A 16633-nucleotide genomic window follows, 5' to 3' on the forward strand; every position below is an offset into this window, starting at 1 on the left:
ATCGGTACCTTGCTGGTGGTATCGGTTCTGAAGCAACGGGGTGTCGTAGAACAGTTTCCAATGAACATTTTGAAACTTTAGGACAATACCTGAAGCGTCACATAGGGGATTTTGAAAATTCAAAAAATTGCCGAATGCGGCCATTTTTGTTAAAAATGAGTTATTTTTCGTGAAAAATCGCTGTTTAGAAGCTCATAGAAAATCGAAAAAATGAGATATCAAAAAATGGGTGGGTTATATCTATCATATAACCGCAAGGTTGACGTGGGACTACCTTAGCTTAGCAATCATTTGTTTGTATTAATTGAATTTTTGATTGAATGAAACAATTTTCGAATTCAATTGACTTCAATAAATTTGCTTTGTGATTAAAAAGATTGTATAATGCCACGTACGGTCAATTCATGCATTCTTCGTTACAAGTAAATTTAATGACAGTTCTTTTACGTTCGGTATGATGCCTAGGACAAAATACGTGAACGGAAGAACTATCAAACGATTATTATTTTATTTTATTTTATGTTTCCTTCTGAAGTTTGCATCTCTCAAGTGTATGTACTTCTCGAACAGCGAATTTGCTTAATTTGATAAACTTCAGACACTCAGTTTCAATTTTGACATATGCGTGGAACGCATATTGTTTAATCAATAGGAGTTATCGCAGCAAATGGTTATCAACATTTTGCCTAATCATCAAATGATATGTGTAGAAATTCAGTGAGCAGAAGATATGAAGGCATATCCTTCAATGCAATATTGAATAACCGAACCAAAGTGTTGTGTTCGTACCCGCTTTTGTAATCCGTGTTAGGAAAACACTTCTCGAAATGCAAAAAAGTACCCCCGGCTTGCATGAATCAATAACTTCAACTTCTTTTTTTATACTATAGAGGATTTATACTTGAAAGTTCATTCGCCTCTAGTGTCTGCACGATTTTCCCAGGTTCCTAAGTTTAGGAGACTGTGTTAAGGAAAAATTTTCTAGTTTGCACAAAGGCAAGCGAGTACAAGAGTACTCGCAATTTGCATTTGTTTGCAAAACCGATCTCGGTTCTGAAGTCTGTGTTGGGGAAACATATTTCAGTCGGAACAAAACTACCCCCGACCTGCATGTATTTGCAATGCCATTTTCCCTACGCTCCATGGATTTGAAGTCTGTGTTAGGGAAACACACTCAGTCGGAACGAAAGGACCCCCAACTTTCATGTGTTTGCAATGCCGATATCCCCAAGGCTGATTGGTTTTGATGGACGTGTTAGGGTAACCGTAAATCGGGCCAATCAAAACGAGGCAGTTAGGGCGTTTAGATAACGCTTAACATTTTACAGTTATTCAATTGTTTATTTAATGAAAATGACATTTTATTAATTGCAATAGAAGCGTAGAAATATTCCCTATCAATTGATGCAAACATCTTTCCGATCCAGTAAAAAATGTTCGAGTTATAAGCATTCGGAATCTTTCATTCTTTCCTACATGTTCTGTGTTTAGGTTTTCATTTTACCCCCCATATACTCCGGTTAGACGTAGTCCCACGTCAAAAAACGGCTATGTAAAGCTCCAGATAATCCATTTTTATATGCTGATAAAAAATTTCAGCCAAATCGGTCGAGTAGATCCTGAGATATCGATACCACCACTTCAAAAAATATGGTTTCGAGATAAACGCGTTTAAAAATTCGTACAACAATACTTGAGATGATTTCATACTTTTGGCTATAACTTTTCAACGAAATCAAGTATCGAAAAATCCTTTTAGGACAACATTTCTGAGGGCATCAGCTTCCCGGAAACGTAAAAAACAAAAATGCGATTCTTTCGATTTTCCAGATCGAGGTCCCACCTTAAGCCGAGTGGTTTGCTCGTTACTAAAGGACATCTCAGGTATCTTTTGCAAGTAATGAAATGTAACGATAGGAACTGCCGCAATGAACCAAGGAATAACGTGTGCAAAATATATTTCAATGAACCAATTTTTTCTCAAATCCTACGTTTATTGAACCTTCTATAAAAATGTATTGACACCCTTATCGGTTGATTTCCAGCAGTCTCGGCGAAACTATGAAACAACTACGTCCGATACTTTGTTCGTTCTGAGAATTTCTCCCCAGAGCGCGAAGAAGTTGGACATCGTAAGGCACTTCGCCATTCGAAGTTCATCCATTTTTTTAACGCATAAGTTAGTTACTTTTGTGTAAATCAACATTAACCAGCCCATGTTCCTCTCAGCTGAACACTAGATGAGTTGAAAGCACCAATCCTAATAAATGTGGGCATTAATTTTCCGTCTGTTTTTTTTTTCGAAATTTTATGAACTTGTCGGAAGTTCTTCCGAAGTCACTATTTGCTTATAAGAAGCTTCCGTATGAACATTTGGCAGATGTCTGTTTTTTACGTTGATATTTTCATTAGTTCAATAATTCTCCTAACGAAAACTTTTCAATGACTTTGACTTTGATTATTTTAGCATTACGTAAATTAAGGGGGTGGGGGGGGGGTTTTGTCTCGCCTTACTCATTGTTACATAGGGGGGAAGGGGTCCATTTTTAGCGTTGACAGATTTCTATAGCAGCATGTCCGAAAAAGAACCTGAAAGTACAGTAGAACCCCGATTATCTCACCGCGGTTTACGTTACGAAAATCGCGGATAATGCAATAAATGCCTAAAAATGAGGTATAAACACAAAAAAAGACATTTCAGCATGAAAACTATGTTTTATCAATACAGGTATCATAAAACTATCCATCTGTAATGTCGTGTACACCAGTGGTCAAATAATGTGATAGTCAAGACCAAAACAAAAGAACAAAAACCTACAACTCATTGACAAATTCAGGGAAGGTTCATAAAATTACAATGGAACTCGTTTTCGCGGTTAAACCGCACCGCGGATCATCCGCTCGCGGATTATCGGGGTTCTACTGTATTGAGAACCAGAGCAGAGGGTCGAAAGTCCCTAAGGAGGATGGTTGTAATCAGAGATGTCAACTTTCCTGATTTTTCAGGATTTCCCAAATGTTTTGTCACGTTCCATAATATCCTGACAAACACTCAATTTTTCCTGATGTTTGTACTTTTAATTTTATCAGAAAAAAATACTTTATTACACACAAAATAAACACACTAGGATCCCTACCAAAACTCTTGTGGTGCAAATCTGTGCCTAACTATTTTATCATACATATTGCCAGTTGTAAATCGGCTGAATAAGCTTTTCCAGAATTAAAACCCCGAATTATATTCACAACACTCGAATTTTTCTAAAATTTTCTAAACAGTGCGGGATAGTTTCATGAAACCAGAATATTTGACAGATTTGAAGGAATAAAGGGTGTGTCACATCAAATTGCATCACGGAAAAAACGCTGTAGAAATTCGCCCAGTAGACCGATCCTTTTGAAAATTTTAGACAGTAAAATAAAAACTATTAAACAACTTTTGGCATTTTCTTTTTATTCATACTTCGAGCCCAAGCCCGTATGCTCGCACCTTCCTCTTTACCCCGTCCATAAGGTTCTGTACAACGTCAGGTTGTAGTTTTTTGACGTAGGACTACGTCTTTCATTTCTATACCGGGGTGTAAAATCAAAGTTTCGAAACCGAAAGCGTTACGCCGAGATTTTGAGCGTTAATAGCTCCTAAACAACTGAACGAAATGGTATGATAAACACTTCATTCGAAAGATAAAATGTCTACGCGTTATATACTTGTTACTTTTTGATGCAAAAACTTGTTTCAATAGCCTTAAAATTGTTCTCAAAACAGGCTATTGAAATCACCAATCGGTATATAAGCGAACGCCGCTCGGAAATCCACTCAGTTCTAATTGAACAGCGATTGGAGCATGTTGTCGCTGTTGTGGTGAAGCTCTTCGTGTTTATCATGAAAGCGCGGATGAACGGTGTCACCAAGAGCCTGTTTGTGCACCTTAGGCCAGAAGGGAATCCATCAGGAGGAGAGTGATGCCACAAACGGTTCCCCGGGAAGACATCGCTACACACACACATACACGCGCGGAATTCTTTCCGTTTGGATGCCATTCAGCATCGAGAAAGTTCCGGAAAGATCTAATCACTTCTGGAATATAATCTGCCAGTTCCTCTGGGAATTTAAAAATACATTCATGTGAAAGAGTTTATTTTAATGTTTTCTAACCAAATAACACAGCGACCAAATACATTTGATTTTGTAATTTTTCAACTAAGTGTAATTAGCAGGAAAGCTTCTGAAGATTATTCTTCCCCATCAGTAGGATATTTCCGTATCCAATATTGTATGCGCACGCAATCGATTACTGCTCAGTCGCCGAAAGTTTCCAGCTCAGAGAGTTCATCGCCCTCTAGTTTGCCTTCCAAATTGCCATCGTAAACCACACCTTCTGTCGATTCAATCACACACAAAAAAACATACTTAAGCGATATTATGGTGGTGAGACGCATTTATTTTTCGTGAGGACATCGACAAGACAACATCGTTGCCTAACGTGCTGGAGGAGGTGGACGGCTAAGGATCGACACATACACGCGCGGAATTCTTTCCGCGCGTGTATGTGATTCGTGTTCGTGATTCGTGATTCGTGATTCGTGTGAGAAAGTTCCGGAAAGATCTAATCATTGCTGGGAAATAATCTGCCAGTTCCTCTGGGAATTTAAAAATACATTCATGTGAAAGAGTTTATTTTAATGTTTTCTATCCATGTAACACTGACCAAATATTTTTCAATAAAGTGCGATTAACAGGTGGTTATCGAGTTAGTATTAACTACTGGTAGGCTTCCAGTATCGAGGAAAATGTGGAAATATCTCATCGTTGCTGGAAAATAATCTGCCAGTTCCCCTTGGAATTGAAAATTACATTCAAGCGAAAGAGTTTATTTTAATGTTTTCTATCCATAAAATATCCATATAATACCTTTGGTTTTGTGATTTGTCAATCAAGTGCAGTTAGCAGAGAAGCTTTTGAAGACTATTCTTCAGAACAAGGTTTTTCGTATCCTATATTGGATGCATAAAACCTTGTGCCTCCACCGTAACGCTCTAGTTTTCGAAGTCCCCCAAATATTCATTTATTCATTTATTCAGAATGGATTTAGATTCAACTTCAAACAAATGATCTCTAAATCAACGATAGTCCTACGTCACCCTTGAGGTTATACCATAGATATAACCCACTTCCTGTTTTTTTAACAGAAATCCATTTTCTCTTGAAGTCCGCCTCCGATTTGACTTTTGGGTTCTTCCGGAGGGCCTGCTTCATAATCGCCCAATATTTCTCTATTGGGCGAAGCTCCGGCGCGTTGGGCGGGTTCATTTCCTTTGGCACGAAGGTGACCCCGTTGGCTTCGTACCACTCCAACACGTCCTTTGAATAGTGGCACGAAGCGACATCCGGCCAGAAGATGGTCGGGTCCTCGTGCTGCTTCAATAGTGGTAGTAAGCGCTTCTGTAGGCACTCCTTAAGGTAAACCTGCCCGTTTACCGTGCCGGTCATCACGAAGGGGGCGCTCCGCTTTCCGCAAGAGCAGATCGCTTGCCACACCATGTACTTTTTGGCAAACTTGGATAGTTTCTGCTTGCGAATCTCCTCCGGAACGCTGAATTTGTCCTCTGCGGAGAAGAACAACAGGCCCGGCAGCTGACGAAAGTCCGCTTTGACGTAGGTTTCGTCGTCCATTACCAGGCAATGCGGCTTCGTCAGCATTTCGGTGTACAGCTTCCGGGCTCGCGTCTTCCCCACCATGTTTTGCCTTTCGTCACGGTTAGGAGCTTTCTGAACCTGGTATGTACGCAGGCCCTCCCGCTGCTTGGTCCGCTGGACGATTGAACTTGACAAATTCAGCTTATTGGCGACATCACGGACCGAACTTCTCGGATCACGTCTAAACTGCTTAACTACGCGCTTGTGATCTTTTTCACTGACGGAGCATCCATTTTTGCCGTTCTTCACCTTCCGGTCGATGGTTAGGTTCTCGAAGTATCGTTTCAGTACTCTGCTGACCGTGGATTGAACGATTCCCAGCATCTTACCGATGTCCCGATGTAACAACTCCGGATTCTCGAAATGAGTGCACAGGATTAATTCACGACGCTCTTTTTCGTACGACGACATTTTTCCAAATTTACGAAAAAATGACAGTGAAGCATGGCCAACGTGATCTATACACTCTTATCTGATTATAAGCGAAAGCTGAAGATATAATTCTTAAAAATTAAATTTCTACAGCGTTTTTTCCGTGATGCAATTTGATGTGACACACCCTTTATAGCGAGATTAAGTTTGAGGCACAACGTAGAGGCGAATGAACTGCAAAAGTTTAAAGCCTCTTAAAAACAAAGAAAGAAAGAAAGAAAGGCACAACATTAGGGGCTGTCCACATACCGCGAGGACAGAAAAATCATGTTTTTGAACACCCCCCTCCCCCATCGTGGACAAACGTGGACTTTTCCTATACCCCTCCCCCTGTTGTGCACGTGGACATTACACCAATTATTTCTAAAAAAAATCAAAATAAAATTGAACTTCGCTTGAATTGATAAAAATGTTAGTTCAATTAATAATAACGGTTTGTTTTGAATTCATTTATTCGCTTTCCAACATTCCCCGCAAAGTTATTTGTACCACTATTTAGTTTCTTCCAAATTCCACTTATGTTGTCAAATTGTTTTCACCGCTAAAATTCACATAAAAAAATAACTGTTCAACCTCGTATGTCTTGGAAAATTTTAGGTTGTTCCCGAATTCGTGCCGGCTTTAACCCTCTAATGGACTGTGAGAACCAGGCACGTAATCAACTCAAACTACAAACTACAGCGACATGTTTACATGCTGAAATACACAAAAGATTTTTTTTTCAATAAACAAAACAATTAAAAACAAAAAATTGGTGGCAATATAGTTGCCACCTGCCCGTCTAGCGGTAAGCACTTGATGGTAAAAATGTTTTTCTTATATTTGAATTTTTGATGTTAGTTTCAACAAAAACAATTAATAAAATTCATGATGAAACTCAGCAGGTCCTAAACAGTTCATATGTATTGAAAACTTCAACAAATAGACTGTTTTTCAATGACTTTTCGGGAAATTTGCTCTTGCTGCTCTAAATTTGGTTTTGTTTAGACGAAATGGATAGTTTTTAATTTTTTCGCACCCAAAAAAATCAGGCACGTTGCTAGATATCAGAACTAGTTACCACAGTTAGGCTAGAAGTAATAATTTATTGTTAAAGAAGAGAAAAAAATAAAATCGTTGGTGGAAATATAGTTACCACTACCCGTAAAAGGGTTCAGGGAAAAAATCCAAAGCATCACTCTTATAGACACAGAATTATTCGAATATATTGGGTCATTTAAAAAGTATCCGCGTTTAATTTCTGATTTTTTCTGTTTTATTTCTGAATAATTTTTTTTGAAGTAAGACTACGTCTAACTTGAAGATTGGGGGGTAAAATGAAAATCTAGGTACTGAACAAGTAGGAAAAAATCAAAGATTTCGAGCGCTCATAACTCAATCATTTCTTAATAGATCACAAAGATGTTTGCAGGGTCTGGGCTATACCGTGGATGCATCAAAGCTTCCCAACTAGTCGCCCTATTTTTTGGGGCGTCATCAGAGATTTATGTGACACTTTTCTGTTGATCGATTTTAGTGGTTTCTTCCATAATCGCCTCGTGAAAACTATCTAGTTGTGAACCGCACAACACTGAATTAACCTTTTGGCTATGTAACTCCTCATGATCGAAGATTCGCTTCCAGTTCCACCATACACACAGCGTCCCTTTTTTGGAGTCAAGGCTTTGATGATATTTGTAGTGGTTTGTTTTGCTTATCTCATGATCTTTTGCGAACGATATCGTATTTTTCCCATTTCTATCACCCGTGATTATTTGTTCCAGAAATGGGTTGATCTAGTTGGGCTTCGCTGATGAAAAATAGTCAATCAAATTCCTATAGAATAATTCATGCGTCTTCCAAACATCGAGTTTCTCTGCGTGGCCTCTCTTTCAAACTATTGATTGCCTAATTCTTATTCCTAGTTTACACAGTGTATGGTATTGCTGAATCGATCCTTCCGCAACATCTAAGCCCAACCTCCCAAAACAATTTTGGTTTCTCGTAAAAAACTGGGTAAGGTTATTTTTTATGCTTTTCTATGAAATTATTGCGCTCAAGAAAAGTGTCCCGAACAATTGATAACCAAAAGGTGCAATATCTGGAGAGAACGACGGGTGAAATAGCACACCTTAGGGAAACATAACATTTTCGGCCGGGCTATCAAAGAGAATGAAATTTGACATTGTCCGATGGAATACGACGTCTATCATATTGGCTAACTCTGTTAGTTTGTTCTGGATCGCTGACTTTAATTTCGCAGTACTTGTTAGAATTTATCGAAGCTTCATAGAATCACATAAAGCAGAATTCCTTTTCAATCTCACCAGACACAAGATGCAATAGTATGGAACCGATATATTGTAGCGTTCTACGTAACCAAGCTTCACCAGGTAATTCGTTGTTCATTTTCCTTTGGTTTATCATTTTTGGAGTTCTCGAAAGACAGATACAGCAACAAACCCGTACCTAAGAAAAGTATGTCGTGCATTTTTCAAATTACAAGATTTTAAAATTCTTTGATGGTGTCTTTGTCCTGGCGGAATGTAAATAAGTTCATCACTCTCAGTTCATGTGAGTTACTCTCAGAATACGCATTTTAGCGAAACAGTTCAATGATATGAAAAAATATGGAGCGGCAAGATTGAAATTCGTTGAAAATGCAGAGCAGATTTCATTCATTTTTGATTATATTGTATTTTCAGAAATATTTATTTTATGTGTCCACGTGGACGTTATCTAAACCCCCTCCTCCCTCTCCGTGGACAAGAGTGGACATTTTCGTACCCCCTACACCCCCTAAAGTTGTCCACGTGGTATGTGGACAGCCCCTTACCTCAGTGAGGATGATGTGTATGTAGGAGTAGCCGCAAAATTTATGATGAAGTGATACGGTTAAGAGTGTAAAATTACCCAAGAGAAAACATTTGCTTTCAAAGTCAATATTATAAGATTTTTATAATCGAACCATATAACATAAAAATTTGAAAATGATCATCAATTTTACCTCTGCTATTACGCTTTCCTTTTTTGGTGAGGTTATATCCAGTTCAAGACATGGACTATAAATACCGATAAATTCTGAATAAAGATTTTTTTGTAATTGACTGCTGTGCTGCAGGTTTTTGGAAAAAATATAAATGATCAAGAGATCCGGCGACATACTGGCTTTTCCACTTCTGGGTGATTTAATAGCATGCTTATCAATTCTTCCACATTTCTCAACATCGGTTGACCGACTTTTCTCTCAATTCAATCTTAATAAAACGAAGATTAAAAAATAAACGAGGAACGGAAACAATGAAAGGAATGTTAGCCACCAAAAATTGTGTAGAGCTAAACAAAGAAAAATACAGGTTCCGTTATATTTCACAGCGAATAAAATCTAAATACATCAAATCAACATATGAAAGATTTAGAAATAAGAACATTGAATAATCTATATAAAGTTGTATGGAAAGCCGTCTAATGTGAATACCAAATCGAAACGTTGATCAGCAATAATCCTCAGGACACGACAAATAAATAAGCAGATTCTCTACAGATACCTTAAACAGCCTTTAATTTGGATCTGATGATACTTGGTTACGTAAATCGTTACGATTCGTGGGTACCAAAGATTTTAACCAAAAATTTTTGATAGATTGCATCTCGGTCTGCGACACGCTTCAAAAACGCAATGAAAATATCATTTTGAAGCGAATCGTTACGGGTGATGTTGAGCGGCTGAGAACTTGGGGTAAGCGAAATAATAAGCTAACCCCAAAGCCGATATTTGCTCGAAGAAAGTATTACCCTGTGTCTGGTTGGATTGGGAAGGAATTCGGATTATGAGCTTCTATCAACCCGTCGATACATTCGCAGAAATACTGCTCGTAATTGGACAACTTAAAAGCAGCGATCCAGAACCAAAGTCCATAATTACTCAATGTGTCTTTTTGTCTGCTTGACCACACTACACATTATTTTGGAGTTTGGCTAGGAACTGCTTCTCAACCAGCTGAAACCAACTTTTTGGATCTGGTTCAGTTCCTTGCAAAGTTCTCTCAAGGTTAAAAACTTAAACTCTATGAACAGCATAGAAAATACCGTGGACAATTTTCGATGTAAAATCAAACACAATCTGGGAGGATTTTTTTAAGTTACATGAAAAATGGCAAATGATTGTGGATCAAAAATTGACATTTGTCTGTCTATAAAGTGATGCTTTTGTTTCCCCAAAAATAGTCACGAACTTTTCGGACAACTCAATATAAGCTATTCTGATTTCTTCCTGATTTTTTTCATTCTTCCTGATTTTTGAAAATTATAGTTGGCAACCCCGGTTGTAATAGCTGTTATCCATGGTTATTATGCGAAAAAAAAAATGGATAAACTCCTAATCACATCACTCACCACAGTGAATTCTAATTTTTACCTCCCCCCACTAACAACTATACCTTCCTTGATAATCGCTAGGAAACCACGCTATAGAGGCAACCCTTCTAGCCTTCGGGCGACAAATACCATACTAACATTTCTTCCCTTCCTCTGGTGATGTGGTAAGGACGTCGTTATTGACTATATAAAACTCGATTCACCGATACTTGCACAATGATAATGATTTGCTACTCTTTAACGTCATTCGGTGTGTTCTTTGTGCGATTTCGCAGGTTCAGGTCAATCACGAAGAGCAAGTCGTTGTTCTTCCAGAGCTTAAGATGCCTCCTAGTATAACTTGGAGGACTAAAAGGCACGTAGAGGCTGGCAATGATCCCCAGAATGATGCCCTACGTACTACAGCTTGCTGATAAACGCATTGTCCATACCGATGGGTCTGTCACTGATGACTTCATTGGAATTCTAGATGGTAATGCTAAAACTAGCATTAGAGGCCAATTAGTTTAGCATCTACTCATGTGAAGCTCTCGGTATTAAGTGGGCATTAGAGAACATCACCGATGCTAATAGTGCCGTGATTTATTCGGACTCGGCAAGTGTTTACAAAGCTGTAGAGGGTGGTAATATCAAACACCCCAATTATTCAAGAAATTGAAGAACAGCTCAGAGGTAAAAACAGGACCCTATTTTGGATCCCGGGTCACACCGGGATCCCGAGGAACGAGGAAGCCGCCCCTATTCTGTATTTCGATCGATTCGAAATATTTCGAACGACTTGATAAAATTCCATTCTGTATTCCGTTCGAGTTGTTTTTGCATTTCGTTCGATCTGTTTCCCTTCGCACATACAATGGGCAAAACGTTCGAAATAGGGAATGCGAAATCATAACTCGAACGAAATGGAAATCCGTTGAAATACAGAATAGGGCTGTTGATACTGTAATCAACCTATAAGGTTTTGCGGGCGGATACCCCGGAATGACTGTTTTACAGCTCAATGTCTTCTAAAGGGTGTGTCACATCAAATTGCATCACGGAAAAAACGCTGTAGAAATTCGCCCAGTAGACCGATCCTTTTGAAAATTTTAGACAGTAAAATAAAAACTATTAAACAACTTTTGGCATTTTCTTTTTATGCATACTTCGAGCCCAAGCCCTTATGCTCGCACCTTCCTCTTTACCCCGTCCATAAGGTTCTGTACAACGTCAGGTTGTAGTTTTTTTTTTTTTGAACAGAAATCCATTTTCTCTTGAAGTCCGCCTCCGATTTGACAACTTTTGGGTTCTTCCGGAGGGCCTGCTTCATAATCGCCCAATATTTCTCTATTGGGCGAAGCTCCGGCGCGTTGGGCGGGTTCATTTCCTTTGGCACGAAGGTGACCCCGTTGGCATCGTACCACTCCAACACGTCCTTTGAATAGTGGCACGAAGCGAGATCCGGCCAGAAGATGGTCGGGCCCTCGTGCTGCTTCAATAGTGGTAGTAAGCGCTTCTGTAGGCACTCCTTAAGGTAAACCTGCCCGTTTACCGTGCCGGTCATCACGAAGGGGGCGCTCCGCTTTCCGCAAGAGCAGATCGCACACCATGTACTTTTTGGCAAACTTGGATAGTTTCTGCTTGCGAATCTCCTCCGGAACGCTGCATTTGTCCTCTGCGGAGAAGAACAATAGGCCCGGCAGCTGACGAAAGTCCGCTTTGACGTAGGTTTCGTCGTCCATTACCAGGCAATGCGGCTTCGTCAGCATTTCGGTGTACAGCTTCCGGACTCGCGTCTTCCCCACCATGTTTTGCCTTTCGTCGCGGTTAGGAGCCTTCTGAACCTTGTATGTACGCAGGCCCTCCTGCTGCTTGGTCCGCTGGACGAATGAACTTGATAAATTCAGCTTATTGGCGATATCACGGACCGAACTTCTCGGATCACGTTTAAACTGCTTAACTACGCGCTTGTGATCTATTTCACTGACGGAGCATCCATTTTTGCCGTTCTTCACCTTCCGGTCGATGGTTAGGTTCTCGAAGTATCGTTTTAGTACTCTGCTGACCGTGGATTGGACGATTCCCAGCATCTTACCGATGTCCCGATGTGACAACTCCGGATTCTCAAAATGAGTGCACAGGATTAATTCACGACGCTCTTTTTCGTTCGACATTTTTCCAAATATACGAAAAATTGACAGTGAAGCATGGACAACGTGATCTATACACTCTTATCTGATTATAAGCGAAAGCTGAAGATATAATTCCTAAAAATTAAATTTCTACAGCGTTTTTTCCTTGATGCAATTTGATGTGACACACCCTTTATGATGTGAACGCACCGAATTGACTGGGCAGCAACAGCCAGCGTTAGTCCTACTCAACATTCTAATAGCGAATTCGTTTTTAAAACTGAGTCAGTGCCAAACTGACTCTGTAATAAAAAAACGTTTTCAGTTTCACGAATGCGTTGGTTTGTTGGTGTACGTTATATAGTCTGATTTGTTTATATTTACGACGGCAAATGTACAGTGTCGACGTCTGGTGGTGATATTAGTGCTTGGGAGGTAAATTGTTCTCCATCAGATCAGAAGGGCCAAGTGCAGTGTAAACATATAAAAGTTTGAATGAAAATTTGTACTTCATATTGTTCGATTACCTAACACATGTAGTTCTGACACTCACTTAACCATTTGTCGATGCATTTCCTGTTTGTTCCACAAATAATTACTATTATAATATAAAATCATCATTAGACACAGTTTTCGTTCAATATGTTTCTGCGATATCGGAAAAATCCTCTTATTTAATCACATAAAATAAATATTCGATACGTTAAAGTAAATTTCCATTCATAATTTTGATTTTGAAATTTATTCCACCTGAATATCCATCATTATTTTCACCTCCCAATGAAAGCACACGTAGCTTAATGCCGTCTACTCGAATATACTCTTCAAAATCAGAATCCGAATTGGATTACGCTTCCAATAATACAAAAGCAAAAGCAGCAGGTTTGCCATTTTCATAGTCTTTATTTTTAGATTTTCCAAAATAATATTCGGAACTTGACAGTTCAGTATAGTTGTATTGGTGAACCCGAGTGCCAACCCGTGAAACATCTCAGTGCGAAACTAATAGTTTTCGGGGCGAACTAGTGCGACACTGAGTGCGAAACTGAGTGAATAAAAAAACGTTTTGACAGCAGTTAGTGCGGCACTGGGGTTGAAACTGAACAAAAACGAATTCGCTATAAGATGGTTCATAAAGTTCTTCCCTAAGGGTGGGTTTAGACTAGTGATATATTCATGAGAAGAAATATGATGAGATTTATAGAAATCGCATCCACCGTTTACACTAGCGCGAACTTATATAATGAATATATTCATATTTTTGGTGAATTTATTCACCTGAAGTAGAACTGCATCCAATTTCAGTGATTTCTCACCAGTGAGAAATTCACCAGCGTTTACATATGCCTGAATTTATTCTATTCATCCTATACATTTATACCTCGGAGAAGTGTATCATATATATTCTCACCCGTTTACATCTATTTTCGGGTGAATAAATCCATCTATAGCTATAGATCTCCCTAATGTAAACCCGCCATAAGAGATCCTTGTTCTATACATTTCGCAGAGCTAGGCGCGATATGTTATGCTCTAAGGATCACTATATCTGGCGCGTTTATCATTATTTCATCGTCTCAAAATTACCTATGTATGGATTCCATTCCATTGTCGAGGAATGAGTAAACAAAAATAATAAACCTGCATTTATAGAACCAAATGTCTATTTCCTCACGATTGAATATTTCGTTTCATTATGCAAAGTTTGGTTTTTTCATAGACTCAAGATCGTAGAAAAAATCAGTCATTCAACAATCATCCGAAAGTAAACAACTTTTCGTTGCACTCCAGAGCAGAAATCAGACTACTGAACGGGACGACGCGTGTCCCACATCTTCATTATTCAAACCCGATAATAATGCTACGTATCTTTCTTTTTTTCCACATAACCATATTACATATGGTTGTGTATTCTCTTTATAGAATTATCCGCAGCCATAAAAGCAGCAGCAGTAGCTCCAATGAATACCAAATCAGTAAATTACATTACGTCGCGTTTGGTTCGCCCATTGAATACGCAATTGTTCGATAGTAATTTGGTGCAAGCGATGATGCGCGAATAGTAGAATGATGCAGCTGAATACGCTGTTTTAGATGAGGCGATGCTCGTATAATGCACGTGGTTAACGAAGTGATGATTATTTTAGAACTGTCTGACCGTTCTTTTGATGGGTACATAATGTTAGCCAATCAGGTTAGTGTGTTCGACTACGATTGTGATCTTCGAATATTCCAATTTTGGTGACTAGCGCGACATGAGGGAGTTAGAAGTAGATTTAAAACCAAAGAGAAAAAACAAAACGAAATGTATTAATGACGGATGTTAGTAGCGTGAGTGATAGACTACCTATTGTTCCATAATTACCACTACCTCCGCTAGAGGTGCTACTGCCGCTGTTTTCCGTTACAGTAGAAACCGGCGCCGGAGGGGCTGTTTTCGGTGGTTGGCTTCTCTTCAACTTGGCTGTAGCGAGTTGGAGTGCGAGGGAGTTGATACCAGCGTCGGATCCCTTTGAATTCAACAGATTGGCACCAGGTGGCGGCGGAGGAGGTGGTGGTGCCGCGACATTGGCCGGTGGTAATGGTGGTGCAGGAGGCTGCGATAAGATGTATATATTGTTACAGCCATCTATACGTAAAATCGTTCACTGAACGTGTGAATTGGGAAAATTGCTTACCTGTGGAATATTATTAGACGGTGCCATTGATAGTGGGAATGCCGGTGGCATCGGCGGTGGTGGCGCTTGCGGTGGGGCATTCGCCTGCTGCATTTGAGGTGGCGGTTGTTGTTGTTGTTGTTGTTGCTGTTGGATTTGCTGAACCTGTTGCATTGGCATCTGAGAAACCTAAAAGCAGTGAAGTGGGAAAAATAAATTCAGTAATTCAACAGAATCTTAGCAAACGTACCGGTGATATGCCGTACTGCGGTTGTCCACCGTACGTGCCGTTCGTCTGTCCGTAATTGTTTGGCGGCCCTTGGGGCAATATCATCTGCTGCTGTCCAGTGAAGATCGGATTCACATTGCTGCTTGTGTTGGGCGAACAGGTCGCCGTTGCGTAGATTGCACCGTTTTGCATCGGTGGCGTTGGAATTTGCGAGGCCATCTGATTCATCAACTGATTTTGATTGGATGCTACATAAATCGGCTGTTGGTATTGAGGTTGCTGAAAATAGTTCCGAAATTGGGAGAGTTAGATGCTACGAGTCTACCTGCGCATGCATAGATTTGAAGTTGGAAGCTATCCAAGGTCACGGCGCGATTTTTAGCCACCAGCTAAGAAACTACAACTTACCGAATTGCTTCCATATGTAATACTGTTGGTGCTGGTATTGCTCTGCTGTGATGCATAAATTGGTTTCGGCGGTTGTGGTGGCAGAACCGGTGGTTGTGGAACTGGCGGCGCACTGTAATATACAGGACAATGTACAAATTAGTTCTACGAATCGAAACGAAGCGAAACAACTAGTAGTCCCGCTGCTGCAGATGTCGAAATACTGTGGGGCTTTTGCTGTGTCGAACAACTGACAACAATGATTGGGTGAGGGTGGCGGTTTTTGCTGAGTATGCGTATTCACACTGCATGATTGGCCCCGTGTTTATGATTGTTATTTTTTATACATATTTTTTATATCAATATGACAATAAAAGTGCTGCAAAAATTTGTCTCATATCAACTCAAAAATAGAGACTAATAATTACGTGTAATAGTGGCCTTCGACAATCAGTCTATCTATGTTTTATTTCATAGATTCCAAACAAGTCTGTTATCAATGCATAATAAGTGTGGGCGACCTCGGAGGTAGACATCTACAAAAGTTTAAGTTGCATTGTAGCAAAGTTACCATCTCCCTCGCCTAACTAACACGCCTGAAATCAGTTCAAAATTGCCAAAAAATCAATGAAAATGATTATTAGATGTTTCTTTTTCAATGATGAAAACAGAACCTTACTCAACTATAGTAGAACCTCGATTATCCGCGAGCGAATGATCCGCGGTGCGGATAATTCACGACAGCGAGTTTACTATAGGCCTA

The 16633-nt window shown here is 39.6% G+C and overlaps 1 protein-coding gene across 1 annotated transcript in view; it reads right to left on the minus strand.

Moving 5' to 3' along the window:
* LOC129764271 (protein enabled) overlaps window positions 1-16633 on the minus strand; it is an 80770-nt gene that overhangs the window by 12713 nt on the left and 51424 nt on the right. The window contains exons 4-7 of the mRNA XM_055763190.1: window positions 15892-16003; window positions 15505-15762; window positions 15276-15443; window positions 14945-15194 (exon numbers count right to left, since the gene is read on the minus strand). Coding sequence (XP_055619165.1) covers window positions 14945-15194; window positions 15276-15443; window positions 15505-15762; window positions 15892-16003 — 788 coding nt within the window. The remainder of the gene's footprint in view (window positions 1-14944; window positions 15195-15275; window positions 15444-15504; window positions 15763-15891; window positions 16004-16633) is intronic.

The sequence above is a fragment of the Toxorhynchites rutilus genome, chromosome 2 (genome assembly GCF_029784135.1).
Source record: "Toxorhynchites rutilus septentrionalis strain SRP chromosome 2, ASM2978413v1, whole genome shotgun sequence".
In the NCBI taxonomy this organism is placed as follows: Eukaryota; Metazoa; Arthropoda; class Insecta; order Diptera; family Culicidae; genus Toxorhynchites; species Toxorhynchites rutilus.